Consider the following 18127-nt stretch of genomic DNA (forward strand, 5'->3'; position numbering starts at 1 on the left):
TGTTTATTTTAACTTGAGTCTAAACTGAAAAATAATCAAAAAAAGTTGTAATTCAGCCATCCAAGATCGTGCGACCCAATCGTTCACTTTAGTTCGACCGTGTAGACGTATATCCCATACATTTGGGTACTATCCGAGTTAATTGCACTTAGAATTAGCTCCTGTGATGTAAACACCATCAGACTCATGGCAGTACGAGAGTATTTGCTTCTATTTTCTTTTTTGTTGTTTTCACTTGATGTTTGAGTTTTTATATTTTTCCGGAGAAAATTTCTGTAACTAGGGAACTGGGTTTCCATAAAAGTACTTCAGGAATCATTTCTTTTTTCTCGTTCTTCTCTCTCTCGACTCACTGTACATAAATGCTCCAATTAAATGAAAGAAAAACACAATTAGATATAAGAGTAAAGGAGATCCGTCTCTCGCGTTGGGTGGTGTAAAGGTATATCGTGTATAGGTTCGTTCAGTAATAGGAAGAACACAACAGCGTCGGTGTAGTGCAGGCATGACCTTAACTTGGCCCTTAAGTACTTCACTTGACTAGAGTCTTGATGATAGTTACACCTCAATTCATATAGCATTTGGTTAGGTTTGTCCCATGGTTGTCATAGTTGTCTTCATTCATAGGGAAAAGAATAAAAGTTAAGTTGTATGTAATTTTAAATTAATGTCTTTAAGACAGGTAGGTTTTAAAATAAGGGCAAATCAAAGCCATCCGACGACGAATGGCAACGGATATGACGGACGCCAGTAGTTTTTTTTGTAGGTAGCTACATCTTCAAGGAAACTTAATACATTTTCTTTTCCTCAATAATAATTACTTTATTATATTTTTTTGTAATTTGATGACAATGATTCCGAGGAACTTAATGATGTGGGCTGCTAAATGAGTTATGAACTTAAAGTGAAGGTAATTTATACCTTTTTCTATCTTTTAATAGTTATAATTTCTGTCGAATTTGTTGAATTTGACAAGTGAGTTATTATTAAGCTATATTTGTATTCGAGTTAATTATTTTTTTAGGGTTTTTCCGGTTTATTTTTAGGAACATTTGAATTAAAAACAATTAAATAAGAGTGCTTCCAGTTTCAAGTGAAGCTATTTACGAAAACGAAATAACCTTTTTGAACTTGAAATTGTGTGTGGGAATATTTTAAGTAGAGCAAGTGCAAGTACATAAAATAGGCAGAGGTAGGTAGTTACAGTTTGGGTAGATGAAAGATGAAAAATGAGAGCGGAAATTAAACTCAGATTTTCACTTTTCCCTTGCGTCTTTCTTGGAAATATGACCTTTAGGAACAATCAGTATGAGTTAGGTGGATAGAAGATTTTAATCAAGCAGGAGACCTCAGGTTATCCTGTAGAGGACAAAAACTAGGACTTTTGGGGATTTTTTTTCTTCGGAATATTACAAAATAATTTGAGATTACAGACACGGGTTTTTGTAATTTAAGATGTTTCATTTTGCGGTTTCTAAAGTAAACGTAATAAAACACATATAAAATATTTTGTTTCAAGATATTTCTTTTTTATTATAAAGTTTGAACGTTGACATTATGTGTGAATTACTTTATCATTTTAATTTCCAACACGCAAATTTTTGCAAGCATCGATTCTTTTGAGGTAATTGTCGACAACTTTTTGGCACATATTGGGCGGTATCTCAACTATAACTTGACGAATGTTGGTTTTTAAGTGTTCAAAAGTTTAAGGTATATCTGCATAAACACGGCCTTTCTTGTAGACCCGAAAAAAGGAGGTCAGCGGTGGCAAACCGCATGATCTTCGTGGACAGTTGACATCACGACGGCGAGAAAATACTCGGCCAAGAAATGTCTCTCTCTTGCAATAAAGCAATATTTCCAAATCATATTCATCAATAGCAGGCAAAGAAAATGAGGTTATCATAAGACCATAACGCTGCGAATTGACGGTGACAGTCGTTAAATCTACTTTTTCGAAGAAGTAAGGTTCAATCACACCTCCGGACCAAGGAGCGCAACAGTGACTTTTTGTTTATGTAATGGTCTCTCTTCAATTATTTGAGGATTCTCAGGACGCCAATACAACAATTTTTGCTTATTAACATACCCACCGAGTGAGAAATGGGCTACGTCGCTAAAGAAAATTGTGTGCATAAAATCGCCGTCCACCGACTGTTGTTCAAGCACCCATTCGACTTATCTACAACTTTGTGAATGGTCAGTTGTTCTGTGAACTGGACTTAATACGGATGTAAATGATGCAAAATACGTTATAATTCGATGTAAGATAGTCCGAATTATTGAGAAGACTCGACCATTTCGGGGCTAGAGCAACACTTTCACTTACAGCAGTAATATTTACAGCAGTAATATTTTCAAACCTTACAATATCTGTAACCAATCCAATTTCTTCAAATTTCTTCAGAATTTTACCAATTGCTTGCGTATTTGGACGATTATGTTAAATTGTAAACCATAATTTCCGCTTTAAGCACGATAAGTGGCTGTGGCAGAATCACTATTTTTGTAGTAGGTTTTAATAATTTGTATGAGTTGTGCGATAGTTAAGTGATAAATTATCGTAAATGTCAGACTTTCAACTGAACAAAATATAGTTAAACCAATTAGTTTGACAAATTTTGATTTCCAGCCCTATACTTTAAAACCGCAAAATGGAAAACTCGTTACAATCAATTTTTTGAAGCGATTTATTTCCAAATGACAGTTGTGCCGCGTTTGCCCGATAAAGCACTATTCACATGAGCACGACCAACGACCAACGAATGAACGAACATTCGTCGATTTTGACATTTCTTTCACATGACATTTTTTAATTCGTCGCGAATTAATGATTTTTGGTAGGTTAAGTACGTGCGATTATTTTATTCGTTGCGAGTGTGGAAACTGTGGAACGCTAATAAAGTTTGACAGTTCGTATCAACTACAATTTATTTTCTTAAATTTATTAATATATCATATTGAAAAGTAAAAGTATGCATCATAAATTCAATAGAAACTATATTTCTATCGTTTTGTTAAGAATTTGTGAGGAAGTATGCCTTCAAACGCATATGACCTTACATTTTGTAATTCATTCGTGCGTCGGTCGTTCGTTGGCCGCGTTCATGTGAATACAACTTAACATGTCTTTTTTTCAGGCCAGACTGACAGCTCCTATAATATTTTAGTAATACTTTTATAATGACTCAATTATTTGTTTCTCATTACGCTATAGAACAAACGTTGTGTTTTTATTGAAGAAGTTAAAGTTAGATTACGCTGGAAAAATGACTTAAGAGAATACCTGTCATTTCACTTTCGGTTAAGGTGAAGGAACGTATCGAAGGAGACTTCATCAAACCCGATGATGGTTGATGATGATTTGCTTAAAACAAAATCCAAGCACACTAGTCAATATATAAAACCTTTGTAGCCATATTGGTTTGGCTACAAGCTAAACCGGAAATCCGATTCAAATGAGTTACATTTAAGGATGCGTGTGATTTCTCCTCTAATTTATGAAATATCCCCTAAAAACTTAGTAGTTGATTCCATGTATGCGTTAAAACACGTTGAATTGGTCCACATTACAAATACAACAATGTAAACAAATGGGTTTTGGAGGGTGATACGTACGAAAGATTTATATCTTCATATAGAGTTTATGACAAAATCTATGTGACATTTTCTTTTGATTTAAAATTCGATTTAAATCAAGCTTTTGAAAATATTTTTCATCGAGGATTTCCTATTGGTAAGTTTAAAGAGCTTTAGAGTACAAGAAATAAAATGTCGCAAGAGTTATCACTTATGTGGTCCGGAAAACTTTTGATCCTCCTGAAAGCATTTGCATTGTACAAAATTTCAGTTTTAATTCAAATGATTAAAAATATGTTTCTGGGCTTAGAATCAGAATCGGAAGCAGATAAAACACTGTTACATTTATATACTTGAATGTCAAACTTGACAGTTGTCATTTTTTGTATCTTAATTCTGATTAAAATTCATTTAACAAATATTGGCGCTAAATTTTAAGCAATTGAGTAAAATGATAAAGCTTAAAAGATGATTTACCTTATTTTAAACAATTTTATCTTTTCACTTTCTCTTAACTATTTTTAAAAGTTTTAATCACGGAATGGCTACTTTAATTTTTAACAATTTACTTAATCCATATGTTCAATTAACCTTATAAGATGGAATGGCCCAGTTTACAATTGAGAAATCGTATAATTGGGTCCGTTTTGCCTTGGTTGCTTTGTTTATTTTTATGAACTGTCACTATTTTAGACATGTTCGGATTTCTGTTTTTTTTTTTTTTTTAAAAAAGGGAATTAGAAATATGTATGTGAAATATGTATAATAGTAAGAAAAAGAAAATGAAAGGTTTAAAATTTTGGAGTCGCTTAGCAAATTGCTAAATATTTAGAACATTTCTACTTTTGCCCCATTGCTTTTGATTTTAAAATGTGTAACATTCAATACACTTACACAAAATTTCGGGATCTTCAGTACCACTGTTGACATTTTCACTCGTGTCCACTCAGATTTGACCTGGATTTTTTCTTCGTTAGCTGGAAATAAAATACAAATCCAGTCAAAATTTATTTTTGACTGTAATCAAGTCAAAAATTCGAAACACCTTCTCTAATTATTTGCTCATCGTGAACCAAGTGTAAGCGAGTTATTATAATTTCTAACTGCAATCAACAAACACACCCATTTTGCAATCTCTAATTAATTAAGCTAATTTCAATTGACAGCATTGTACATAGAATCTATTTTTTATTAGAGTTGTTTTGTAATGAAAAACATAAGTCTACACTATGCCCAACAATGTCCCATTTCACCCTAACTTTACATTCAGCAATTAAAATTCTAAATTTACTCTCGCTCCCAACAAACATTGTAAAATAACGTAACTTTTTTATCATTATTTTTGCATTCCTTTTGTTATTCATATTCTTACATGCTAAGTCTAACTTTTAAACAGAAAATTCTTTCTCTTGCATTTTGGACACCACAGAGTACACACCTAACTTGGACATTGGTAACAAAACATAAATTGTACAATACATTACATTGAATGACTTATAATATTGAATATTAAATAACATTTACATATACCTAAATTTACTAAACTTCTTTTTTTGGCAAAGACAATTTTTACAAAATTAAACATTACAATACAGTCCACAAACAACAAACAAAAAACTATTAATCCAAAACATAATGGTCCTTAAGCTCGCCGGATTAAAATTGATCAGTGCGTGAAAGTTTAATTAATTAAAACCTTGTGCATACAATTTTTCCAATATATATGTATGGTTTTTTATAAAAAAGTGCTCCTCGTAACGGGTCGATGCAATATGATGAACACATGATTTTTTTTTTTTGCATGAAAACTTTAATTGCATGAACAGTTATTTAATTTATACGGTTATATATGCTTTGTAAAATTTATTGGCTAAATTCTATTTGATATCGCAAATAAAATTCTTAGTCAGAATATAGAACTGTCAAAGACATTGATTTCTTCGAGAATTTTAAGAATTTATATGGCATTTTTTCCATAAACTCTTTGGCATTTTGGTGTTAAACTTATCATAAAAAATTAATTGAAAACTATAAAACTACAATTAGAATGTGTTGTACATTAGAAAGCATTGAATGGTACACATCTATATCTTGCAATAATTGCACAAATAAACAATTTAGTCGTCGGTATAGAAACAAAATCTTTTTTTTAATTTAAATAAAATTTTTCTGCAAAATGAATATTGTCAAGCAAAAACGCGGTCGTGCAAAGGGTACAATCACTAGGGTTTCAACATTTTCGGAATCAGTCGTCGATTCCACCCCTATTGACATGCTAGAAATTCAATTAAAGAAACTTCAGGAAGCTTGGTCTGAATTCGTTTTGCAGCAAAATAATTTATACGAGTTCTACGACCAGGAAGGTTTCGTCGACCCTGAACCCGAATACGGGGAATATGAAACGAAATATTTCGAAGCGTTTTCTAAACTTTCTGGGTCTATAAGAAAACATCCAGATAAGGATCGTGATGAAGCATCAACAATAAATGCTTCGGTTTTGCAAAAATCAAACTCTCGTCAGTCGGTCGTGTTGCCAAAACTTGTAATTCCAGTTTTTACTGGAGACTATAAGGATTGGCCGGTTTTTAAAGATTTGTTCACGGGAACAATTGATTGCAATGTCTCCCTAACCGGTACGCAAAAATTTCAATATCTGAAATCATTTCTGGGTGGTGAAGCGGCTACTCTTTTGAAGCACATTTCGTGTACCGAAGAAAATTATCTCGAAGCTTGGGATAAGCTTGAAGCGCGTTACGACAAAAAACATTTAATCGTACAATCATTCATTAAAAGTTTCATGGCCTTGCCGTCGTCTAATAATTTGAATTTAGAAACTCTTCGCAAGCTTACAAATGGAGCTGATGAAATAGTTCGTGGTTTGAACGCGTTACAAATGAACTCTAGAGATCCTTGGTTGATCTATATTCTTGTTCAAAAATTAGACAGTGAAACAAAACAAGCGTGGGCAAAAAGGGGAAAATCTCGGGATGACAGTACCATCCAAGAATTTCTTCTGTTTCTACAAAATCAGTGCGTTTGTCTCGAATCGTGTACCTCATTTTCTGGTCCTATTAAAACATTGAACAAAGTTTCTAACAATATTCGAACACATTTCGTTGAAGCAAAACCTACTTGCCCAAAGTGTAAGGAAGATCATATACTTCCATTTTGTAAGACATTTCTCGCTCTTGATACTACCGCACGTCGCGAATTCGTTAAACAAAACTCGATTTGTTTCAACTGTCTCAGAGTTGGACACGCATCTAACAAATGCAATTCTAAATTTCGGTGCAGGTCGTGCAATGCTAGACATCACACCCTAGTACATGAACCTAGAACTACATCGACTAATAAAACAACTGAACAACCATCGACACAAAACCCTTCGAACTCCGCTGTTACTTATCATTCTCTCGAATCTACTCATAATACTCATTCATCTCTCGAATCCAACGCTATTAAATCTACAATTCTCCCTACTGCCGTCGTTAAGGTTCAGGATAAATTTGGCTCGTTTCAAAACATTCGAATTCTACTCGATTCAGGATCCCAAATCTCGTTTATTACGGAGAAAGCTCTCCAACGTTTGGGTCTTCCTAGAAAACAATCTCGTATCCCTATTGTTGGAGTCGCATCAACTTCTGCGGGCACAACCAATGGTCTCATTTCGTTAAAACTACACTCTCGTTTCAATTCAAATCACATAGACATAGATTGTCATGTAATAAAAAAACTAACGTCTATGCTTAGGCCACTTTCGTTGAATTTAAACACAACACAATTTCTTTCATTGGATCTTGCAGATCCGAAATTTTATGAACCAGGAACGATTGATATGCTCATCGGAGCAGATAATATTTTCAACATTATTCTCGAAACACCAAGGGCAGAACCGGGTGCTCCTAACTCTTTGTTGACAATTTTTGGATGGGTAATTGCTGGAAGCTATGATCGCACACCATCCAGTGAAGCTTTCGTTATAAAATCATTTTGCACACAGCTTGATTATGCCAAGTACTTAGATTTGGAACGCTTTTGGCGTCTAGAAGAGATTTTTTATGAACAACCTTTGTCTATTGAAGAACAAAGAGCTGAGGATGATTTTATTCAAACTCATAGTCGCCATACAGATGGTAGATACATGGTTAATTTACCATTCAAACCCAATTGCAAACCTACATCTGAAAGCTCATCTCGAATCGCACTCAACCGACTATATTCAATGGAAAAGAGATTCGTTCGTGATCCTGAACTTCAAAAACAATACTCTTCCTTCTTAAACGAATACATTTCATTGGGTCACATGGAAGAAATACCTGTTAAAGAGATAAACGATTCAGATTCTTACTATCTACCTCACCACGCCGTGTTCAAGGCTGATAGCAGTACAACAAAAGTGAGAGTTGTTTTTGATGGCTCCGCAAAGTCATCACCTGATTCGAGGTCCTTAAATGAATCCCTTTTCGTTGGCCCTGAAGTCCAATGCGACATATTTACAATATGTCTTCGTTCTCGTCGTCACGTATATACAATGTCTGGGGACATTGAAAAGATGTACAGACAAATCTGGATTTCACCAAAACATACAAATTATCAAAGGATTCTATGGCGAGAAAATCCTGAATCTCCGATTAAACACTGTAGGCTTTTAACTGTAACCTACGGGACCTCGGCTGCTTCATTCTTAGCGAAACGCGCGCTTAAACAACTAGCTTTGGATTCTGCTGAAACACACCCTCGAGCTTCTTCAGTTATCCTTAATGACTTTTATGTCGATGATTTGGTAACAGGCGCTGATACAATTGAAGATTTAATCGCTCTTCAAAAAGAGCTTGTTGAGGTTTTGTCACTTGCCGGTTTTAACCTTCGTAAGTGGACAACTAATTGCTGGCCACTTCTCATATCCTTCCCTGAAGATCAACGGGAACTATCTCCTATCGATTTTGAAAATTCTCTGACTGTAAAGGTCCTCGGGCTGCGCTGGTGTCCATCTGGGGATTGTTTCTCGTACAAGGTAAATTTGGACCAGTCAACATCATGTACAAAACGTTCTATCCTATCCGAAGCTTCGCGCATCTTTGATCCCCTTGGCTTTTTAGCTCCGGTCGTGGTAGCTGTAAAGATATTCTTTCAGGATTTGTGGAGAGCGGGTGTAGGATGGGATGACCAAATCCTACAGGAACTTTCGCATAGCTGGATCACTATACGAGAAGAACTTCATTTATTGGAATCAATCCGTATTCCGAGACTAATGTGGACAAATAAAGTGAACTACGAGTTCCATGCATTTTGTGATGCTTCCTTGGATGCATATGCAGCTGTAATCTACTGCAGAAGTGAAAATCTAGATGGGACTGTCTCAATTTCATTAATCGCTGCTAAAACGAAAGTTGCTCCAATAAAAGTGCTTTCACTTCCTAGACTTGAGCTTTGTGGAGCTCTTTTATTAACCCGCTTAGTTCAAAAAATCAAGATTTCGTTACAGATCAAACATATGCAATTATTTGCTTGGACAGACTCGTCCATTGTCCTACATTGGGTAGCCGCACCGCCCAAAAAATGGTCAGTTTTTGTTGGAAATAGAACATCAGAGATAGTTTCATCTATTCCGGTGAAATCCTGGAATCATGTTAGATCCGCCGACAATCCTGATGATGTTCCATCAAGAGGAATTCCGCCATCTCAACTCGAGTCGACTGATATCTGGTGGAATGGTCCAGTTTGGCTTAAAATGAACCGCAGTGAATGGCCTAAAACTCAACATGATTTGCAGAACGTATCAAGTGATCAGCTGGAGGAAAGGAATTCTAATAAAGTCCAGGTATTCGTATCCCAAATAAATGAAAACAACATTCTGAGACAAATAATTAATAAATCGTCAGATTGGATAAAATCGGTACGTGTGGTTGCATACATTTTTCGTTATCTTAAAAATCGTCGCCTTGCTCTGGAGCTACGTGATCTACATGCTCTTTCAACTTTAGAACTAAACATCGCTAAAACTTGCCTGATAAAAGCCTCTCAATATATTTTATTCGCCGCTGAAATCGAAAGTCTCAACAAAAATAAATACTTGCCTTCGCGATCTAAACTCTCATCAATTGCCCCTTTCCTTGATAGTGAAAATGTTCTTCGCGTAGGCGGTCGTATACAAAACTCTGAACTGTCGTTTAATGAAAAACACCCAATAATTCTCTGCAAATCGCACCCAATAACAAAACTTATAGTGGAATATACCCATAAACATTATTTACATGCAGGTGTATCATTAATGGTGTCTTTGCTAAAACAAAATTATTTCATTCTAGGCAGCCGAAATATTGTCAGAAAGGTAGTAAATGACTGCATTGAATGCTTCAAGCAAAGAAAATCTACTTCCGAACAAATGATGGGGAATCTACCAATCGAAAGGGTTCGTTTTTCAAGGCCATTTAGCAAAGTTGGCTGCGATTATGCTGGACCTATCACTCTTCGTTTGGCTCGTGGAAGGAACCCTAAATTTGTCAAGGGTTACATAGCTCTTTTTGTTTGCTTTGTGACAAAGGGAGTTCACATCGAGCTAGTGGGTGATTTGTCATCCAGTGCATTTATTTTGGCCCTAGACCGCTTTGTATCGCGCCGAGGAAAACCAACAGAAATATGGAGCGACAACGCCACAAATTTCCATGGTGCTAAACGGTTTCTCGGGGAGATGCATGAATTGTTAATGGACCAGCAGCGAAACAATATCATTGCAGATCATCTATCTAAAGACGCCATTGATTGGAAATTCATACCACCTTCTGCACCCCACTTTGGTGGGCTGTGGGAGGCAGGTGTGAAATCCGTGAAGAAGCACATCACACGTGTCATTGGTGAACATATACTTACCTACGAGGAGATGTATACTCTTCTCTCCAAAATCGAATGTTTACTCAACTCACGCCCAATGTGGCAAACCTCCGATTTTGAACCAATTGCACTTACTCCGTCACATTTCATGATTGGAGAACCATATTGTGCAATTCCTCAACCTGATTTAGATTTTTCAAAATTTTCGATAAGTTCTAATTGGCATCTTTTACAGACTCTCATGCAAGGTTTCTGGAAGCAGTGGCATAAGGAATATTTGACATCATTACAAAACAGACCCAAATGGCAAAAGGTTCAACGAGATCTACAGAAAAACGACATGGTGTTGCTCAAGGAACCGAATTTGCCACCTTCGAAATGGATACTTGGACGAGTCATAGAAGTTCACCCTGGTGCAGATGAAAGGATTCGTGTGGTTACCGTTCGTACCAAGAATGGTGATTATGTTCGACCCATCGTTAAGCTAGCGCCTTTGCCGTTTTCTGAAAGACCGGAGTCTTCCAGGGGGGGCTGAATGTTTTGTAATGAAAAACATAAGTCTACACTATGCCCAACAATGTCCCATTTCACCCTAACTTTACATTCAGCAATTAAAATTCTAAATTTACTCTCGCTCCCAACAAACATTGTAAAATAACGTAACTTTTTTATCATTATTTTTGCATTCCTTTTGTTATTCATATTCTTACATGCTAAGTCTAACTTTTAAACAGAAAATTCTTTCTCTTGCATTTTGGACACCACAGAGTACACACCTAACTTGGACATTGGTAACAAAACATAAATTGTACAATACATTACATTGAATGACTTATAATATTGAATATTAAATAACATTTACATATACCTAAATTTACTAAACTTCTTTTTTTGGCAAAGACATTTTTTACAAAATTAAACATTACAATACAGTCCACAAACAACAAACAAAAAACTATTAATCCAAAACAAGAGTGTTGGCAGGGCTGTTTATCAATTACCAATTTGTTTGTAAATTTTCAAAGGGTTAACAAAATGTTTGGAAGTAAAAAAGGGGATTTTGTTAGTTTTGGGTGATTTGGAAATTCTCATATTAATGTTTATCAAAAAAATTGATATTCCCAACTGTGATTATGATTTTAGTCCTGATTAAGACATTAATGTAAGTTGCTTAAGACTACAAACAAATCCTTACCTTGGAATCGAATAAGAAAAACTAAATTAATTGAAATTAAATTTGGAAGTAATCAAGGAAGATATTGATGTATTTAGACAAAACTTTAAGCATTTTATTATAAAGCTAGTAAAAGAGTTGCAGCAGAGTGCCAAAAAATCTTAACATTTTAAAGCAGATAAGAATGCTTTTCGCAAAATATACCCTCCCTACAACTGCAACCTGTTTTGAAAGCAATAAATGTCAAGGCGATTTTAGCTGACAAACTGTCTAGTCAATGTGACAATTAAAACTTTGTAAGATGGAACAACATAGACCCTTTTGGTACCTTTTTGGTGTGAAGTTTCATCTCATAAAGATGCAAGTGGAGAACATCCTCTTAAGGGATTGGCAAAGGTCTCTTTTTCGATATTGGTATTGCCAATATCAAAAGCTGAGGTAGAACGGAATTTAAGTCAATTAAACTTGGTCAAAACCAAGCAAAGAAACAGGTTGCATTTAATTTCTACAAATGCTATTTTAATTATTTGCTAGGAGTAAAATGTTGCCATAATTTCATCATTCCAAAAGAACAAAATTGGAACAAATGTAAGTGACCAAAATATTGATACGGAAAACAATGCCTCGAGTTCCGATTCGGAATAAGTTTAATTAGTATTTTTTATTTATCTGAAAAGAATTATTCTCATTATCATAAATTTGGTAACATGAGTACACGGTGAGGGATTCCAGATTCATAAAAAGAAATATAACTGTCAGTTCTACTTTGACATTTGTTCAGCCATTTTTTTTATTATATGTGAAACACAACAAACTTAACAGTCCGCTTAAGGCATCCGTTTTAATAAATCAAAACAGTGTTGAAATAAACGGCGCTTTAACGATAAATTAGCCGAAACAAGTGTTTTATGGAAAGTGTTAATTAAGGCGTTAATTTTAGGTTTTGATGTTTTCCAGCGTTTCACCGAAAAAATTAAACAAACTTTTACAACCAAGTTTAACTCAGAATATGTATAAATACTATTTACCATACTTGCCACTTATAAAACATGAAAATTCTGACGTTTTGAAGACAAGTTAAGTGTCTTGCTTTATCGTAGAATGTTTGTTACTGGCCAATAGCGATAAAGCAGCCCTAGCTGGCATATGTCAATATAATTTAACACATAAAATTTAATCCTAGAACACAAGTTTTGCGCACAGCTCGCATGACGATTCAAAACCAAGTGTGTGAGCGGCTTTAACTTCTTACCACTTCATCACTTTTTAATGTTAAGTCTTTTATCTAATCGAAGAAAATATTCGATTTTAATAATGGTATAATAACTTGAGTAATAGCTGATAAAAATTATTCAAATTGGAAACATTAAAAACCACTTCAAATCGTTTAATTTGAAAAAAAAATTGAAATTACTATTAGAACTTTTTCAAAGCACGCTAACAATTTTTCAGCTATAAAGTCTTCAATTTCGCTTATGGTCAGAATTGGAAGCCACGAGAAACAAACAACAACAAAATATCAAAACGACACAAAGTTATTCCATTAAAAGAGCACGCAAATAATTTTTTTTATTCAAACTTAAAATTGGAAAATAGCAAAGTTCGTTGGAATCATGTCGGTCGTCGCGTCGTCTGTCGTCTGTCGTGCCATCAACCTCTAAAAATATGCCAACAAACAAAGGTAGATGTTATAGGGGAAGAGAGAGAGGGGCAAGAGGTAAGAGGTAGAAAAATCAAGTATGAAGTTAACGGAAATGAAATAACTTAACGACGAACATAAGTTCATTTGGGAAAAGTTCTTCTTCTGAAAAAATAAAGAAAAACATAAAACTTTTGTGCACGTTATCCTTCGTGTGTTGGTCGATGTGATTGAGTATTACGGGTTTATACCAAGCAACGTGCGAGAAATCCTTAGATCTTATGAAAACATTTTTGAAAGGTGCTTTCGCAAGAAAAAAAAGAAAGAAAACTTTACCATTTCTAAATTTGTGTTTCCCTACCCGCAATGTGAACGAAAGAAAGTTCAAAACCAAAAACAGCAGGTGAGTTTGACACATGCAACCAATACCACAGCCCCCCCTCAAAAAAAACCAGAAGATAAGAATTTTTGGTGAAAGAAAATTCAATTTTACAACATGTTTACTTGAGGTCAATTAAAAATTCAGTGTGTTCTTTCTGTGGAATCTAATCATTGAGAACCTCAAGAAGTTTTCCACACTGGCTGAAGTGTTTTTTAGTGCACACATCACATCACCTTTGGATTTGGATAAAAAGGGAATAAGAGCTCTTTACTCTTCTGTGGGAATTGGATTTTATAGCCTGTGAAGCACATGCCTAGAACTACACAAGTACCGACATGGGTAAACATTATCAAGAAGTACACAATTTTCTAAGGATAACCAAGAATTTCTGTTTGTGTCTTCTTTACTTAGGGTTAGAGCTCCTGTTCAGAGCAAACGTTTGAATTTATAAGATAGAGATGTTTTTTGGAGGGGGGGGGTTGTTTTTATTTGTAGACTTTAAAGACTGGATGCTGGTAATGTAGGTACTTTTATTGTTTTAGATGTTCTAAAGTTTTCTTCTTTAAATTGTGTTTATGGTGTTTATTAAGTTTAAAACTCTAAATGACCGCATGCACAGAGAAGTCCTTCCCATCGAACAGAGCTTCTTAACCCAGTGACCATATTTATGTATGAAGACTTTGAAAACAAGGAAGACCTCTTGGACCAACGTATGTGGGGTTTATTTTGTAGAAAGGGTGTGTCAAAATCAAAGCAAGTTTTGAAATTTCCACCATTTGGGAATATTACAAATTTGAAAGCTGACCGTTGACGGTGGTAAAAATATTTCATTACACCGATGAATGTGTTTTCATTGTTAAATGATGTTTATCAATCCAAAGAAATATTATCATCCACAGTTGTGAAGAGTTTTTAAATTCAGAACTTGGTAATTTTAAATTTTTACTGAGAATACGTACAGTAGAAATAAAAAAATTGCTATTGCCAAAAGAATATATTCAAGTTTCAAGTTATTCAAAAACGCTAACATAGTTTAATGTTTTAAGCTAATTGATAAACGCAAGTTCGCCTAGAAACTAATTATTAAATTGATTTTATTTCTCCAGGCTTAAGGCTGTGGTAAAGGGACTGTTTATTCTGTCTAAGATGATAAGACACCTTTTCAAGTTTTTTCAGTAAGAGAAGTAATCCAGTCAGATTTCTAACACATTCGATATTTGTATTCAAATTTAATTTAAAAATATAGACTTACTTACTTAAGGTGGCACTACAGTCAAGGACGGACCTGGGCCTCAGCCAACACGCGCCTCCAGCCAGCTCGGTCCATAGCTAGCTGTCTACAGTTTCGCACGCAAAGGTGGTTGAGGTCTTAACCCACCTGAGTCGCGGTCTCCCTCTACTGCGCCGTCCCTCGGGATTGGATTCGAAGACCTTCCGGGCTGGAGCGGTGATGTCCATTCGCACTACATGGCCTAGCTATCTAAGCCGTTGGACTTTAATTCTGCTAACTTGGTCGGTGTCGCTGTACAGCCCGTACAGTTCGTCGTTATATCTTCTCCTCCATTCTCCATCTATGCACAGGGGACCAAAAAACACCCGAAGAATTTTTCTCTCGAAGCATCCTAAGACGCTCTCATCTTTCTTTGACAGGGTCCAGGTCTGAACGCCATAAATGAGAACCGGGATGATGAGTCTCTTATCGATGGCGATTTAAGATGCTCGAGAAAGGACTTTACTTCTAAATTGCCTTCTAAGTCCAAAGAAGCAGCGATTTGCAAGAGATATTCTTCGTTTGATTTCAGCGCTGGTGTCGTTGTCTGTGTTTAAGGCTGTGCATAGGTAGATAAAGTCCTTAATGACCTCGAAGTTATAGCTGTCCATGGTGGCGTTTTGTGCAAGACGTACATAGTTGTTCAATGTCCTTTTTTGATGACTGCTATACTTGGTCTTGCCCTCATTGACCACTAAACCCATCTTCTTCGCTTCCGTCGCAATGCTCAAAAACGCTCCACTGACATCACGCTTTGATCTTCTAATTATGTCAATATCATATGCGAATAAGAGTAATTGGAAGGACCTTTTGTGAAGATTGTGCCTCTAGTGTTGACGGTAAAGTTTTGCACAATTCTTTCCAGAACGATGGAGAAGAGGTCGCATGACAATGTCTTGTCAAATCGGTGAGATCTTTTCCGAGCTTGATAGAGCAGCGAACATTCTCCATCATCAATCTGCACAAATGGATAAGTTTGACAGGGATGACAAAACTAGACATTGCTCTGTAGAGCTTTTCCCTATGGATGCTGTCGTACGCGGCTTTAAAATCGAAAAAGAGATGGTGGGTATCGATTTGAAGTTCCTTGGTTTTTTTCAAGATCTGCCGTAGTGTGAATATTTGATGGACTGTGGACTTTCCCGTGCTAAAACCACACTGATAAGAACCTATCAGGTTGTTGACGCACGGCTTCAGACTGTCACATAATTGGTTAGAGAGGATATTATACGCAATGTTAAGAAGACTTATGCCTTTGTAGTTGGTGCAATTTTGAGGGTCTCCTTTCTTATGGATCGGGCACACTATGCTGAGATTCCACTCATCGGCATGCTTTCTTCCGACCATATTTTGCAGATTAGTTGGTGAATGCTCCCTACCGAGTTATTGCCTGCTGCTTTGGAAAGTTCGGCAGCGATGCCATCAGCTGTTGTTGCCAGCGTTGTTTGACTTCACTTTAGATATAGCTATCTTCTATTCGTCGAGGTCAGGTAGGCGGAATTGTTGATCTGCGTCGCCTAGGTTGAGTGGTTCTATCTTCCTTACAGTGGAATTCGGTTTGTCGTCGCCGTTATATAATTTGGAGAAGTGCTCTTTCCATATTCTCAACACAGACTTAGATTCTACTACGATATTCCCCTGATCGGCTTACAGGCTTCGGTTCATAGCTGGTACCCTTGGGAGGTTTTTTTTGTCCCTTTGGTAAAATTTTCGAACCTCGTTCCTGTTGTGACATACCTCTATCTCCTCAATCTTGCGCTTCTCATGCTCTTCTTTTTTACAAGAAGTAGGTGTTCCTCTCTCTTCTTCTGCTCGTAGAGCTCGCGACCAGCTGTGGTCCTTCTGTGCAGCGCCGTTTTGTTTGCTTGTTGTTTCCCTTCGTGAGATTGCCGGCATTCGTCGTCAAACCAGGAGTTTCACTGTTGTGGCAGTGTGAAACCTAACACTTCAGAGGCGGCATCTTTGATGGCTCCGAGGTTATTTTGCCACTGGTTTTCAATGCTTAATGCAGGCAGCTTGGATTCCTTAAGAGGTTACTAGAGACTCGATCGGAAAAGCACATGGCAGTCTCTTGCGATTGTAGCCGTCTAACATCAAAACTGCTCACAGTACTTCCTTGTTTTGGCTTGGACCGGGATATCCGTAGCCGTACCTTGGCTACAACGAGGTAGTGGTCCGAGTCAATGTTGGCCCTTTGGAGAGTTCGGACATCCTGTATAATGGAGAAGTGTAGTGCTGCGAACGCAATGTGGTCAATCTGGTTGACAGTGGATTGATCAGGAGATTACCATGTCCCCTTGTGGATATTACGATGTTTGAACTGCTACTAGCTACCAAAACGTCTTGACCCACACGGAAATCGATCAACCTGAATCAGTTGTCGGCGTTGGTGTTATGCAGGCTGTATTTTCCGATTGTGCCACCAGAGATGCCTTCTCTTCCTAGCTTGGCATTAAAATCTCCTAAGAAAATTCTAATGTCATAGCCAGGGCAATGCTCATATGTCTTGTCCAAGAGCTCGAAGAATTTGTCTTTGGTGTCTTCATCTTAGTCCTCTATTGAGGCATGTTGGCGAATTTAGCCTTGATGCGGATTGTCGTGATGCGCTCGTTCACACTGTTTAAACTCAAGACTTTTTGCCTGAGCCTAGGTCCAACAACAAATCCACACCCAAATAAACGCTGTCTTTGTTCTCGGTAGCAGTCACCGTAGTAGATATCGCAGTCATTTAGTTTGCGTTTGCCCGGTCCATCCCATCGCACTTCTTGGATGGCTGTAATATCTGCCTTGCAGCAGTTTAGGGCTTAAGCTAATTGTTCGGCTGCACGTGGTCTGTTAAGGGACCTAACATTCCACGTACATATCCGAAGTTCGTTGTCCTTATTTCGTTTGCGTGGGTTGTCAACAGTGAATCCGTCCGTATCCGAGGCTTGTTGGTGCTTCAAAACTTAAGGTATTTTTACGTGGCCAGGAAGTCACCCCGACGCGACGGCACAATCCCCAACCTGGAGGGCCAGATCCTTAATATAACTACAGGCCTGAGCTCCGAATATGTCGAAGAAGCCCTATAAGGTGTTCACTAAGTAGTTCAACCTTACTGGAACTGTAGACGCCACCGTTGATTCTATCTCGAGAATTTGTCCGCTGCCAACTTTTCACTGGGATTAGAACCCAATCTCCAGTTGACTTACTAGGCACCCGATGTTCACCGCGGGGAGGTGAGAGTAGGAGTTGATAGACTGAGGTGGG

The 18127-nt window shown here is 36.8% G+C and overlaps 3 protein-coding genes across 3 annotated transcripts in view; all 3 read left to right on the forward strand.

The window, feature by feature from the left end:
* LOC129940018 (uncharacterized) overlaps positions 1 to 18127 on the forward strand; it is a 286224-nt gene that overhangs the window by 60969 nt on the left and 207128 nt on the right. The gene's annotated exons all lie outside the window — the stretch shown is intronic.
* LOC129940021 (uncharacterized) lies at positions 4798 to 11356 on the forward strand. The gene is made up of 2 exons (XM_056048244.1): positions 4798 to 5035; positions 9891 to 11356. Exon 2 carries the CDS (start codon positions 9968 to 9970, stop codon positions 10946 to 10948), a length of 981 nt encoding a protein of 326 aa, XP_055904219.1. The 5' UTR covers positions 4798 to 5035; positions 9891 to 9967; the 3' UTR covers positions 10949 to 11356.
* Positions 5759 to 9917, forward strand: LOC129940524 (uncharacterized). The gene is made up of 2 exons (XM_056048892.1): positions 5759 to 9718; positions 9891 to 9917. Exons 1-2 carry the CDS (start codon positions 5759 to 5761, stop codon positions 9915 to 9917), a joined length of 3987 nt encoding a protein of 1328 aa, XP_055904867.1.

Source organism: Eupeodes corollae, chromosome 1, assembly GCF_945859685.1.
Source record: "Eupeodes corollae chromosome 1, idEupCoro1.1, whole genome shotgun sequence".
Lineage (NCBI taxonomy): Eukaryota > Metazoa > Arthropoda > Insecta > Diptera > Syrphidae > Eupeodes > Eupeodes corollae.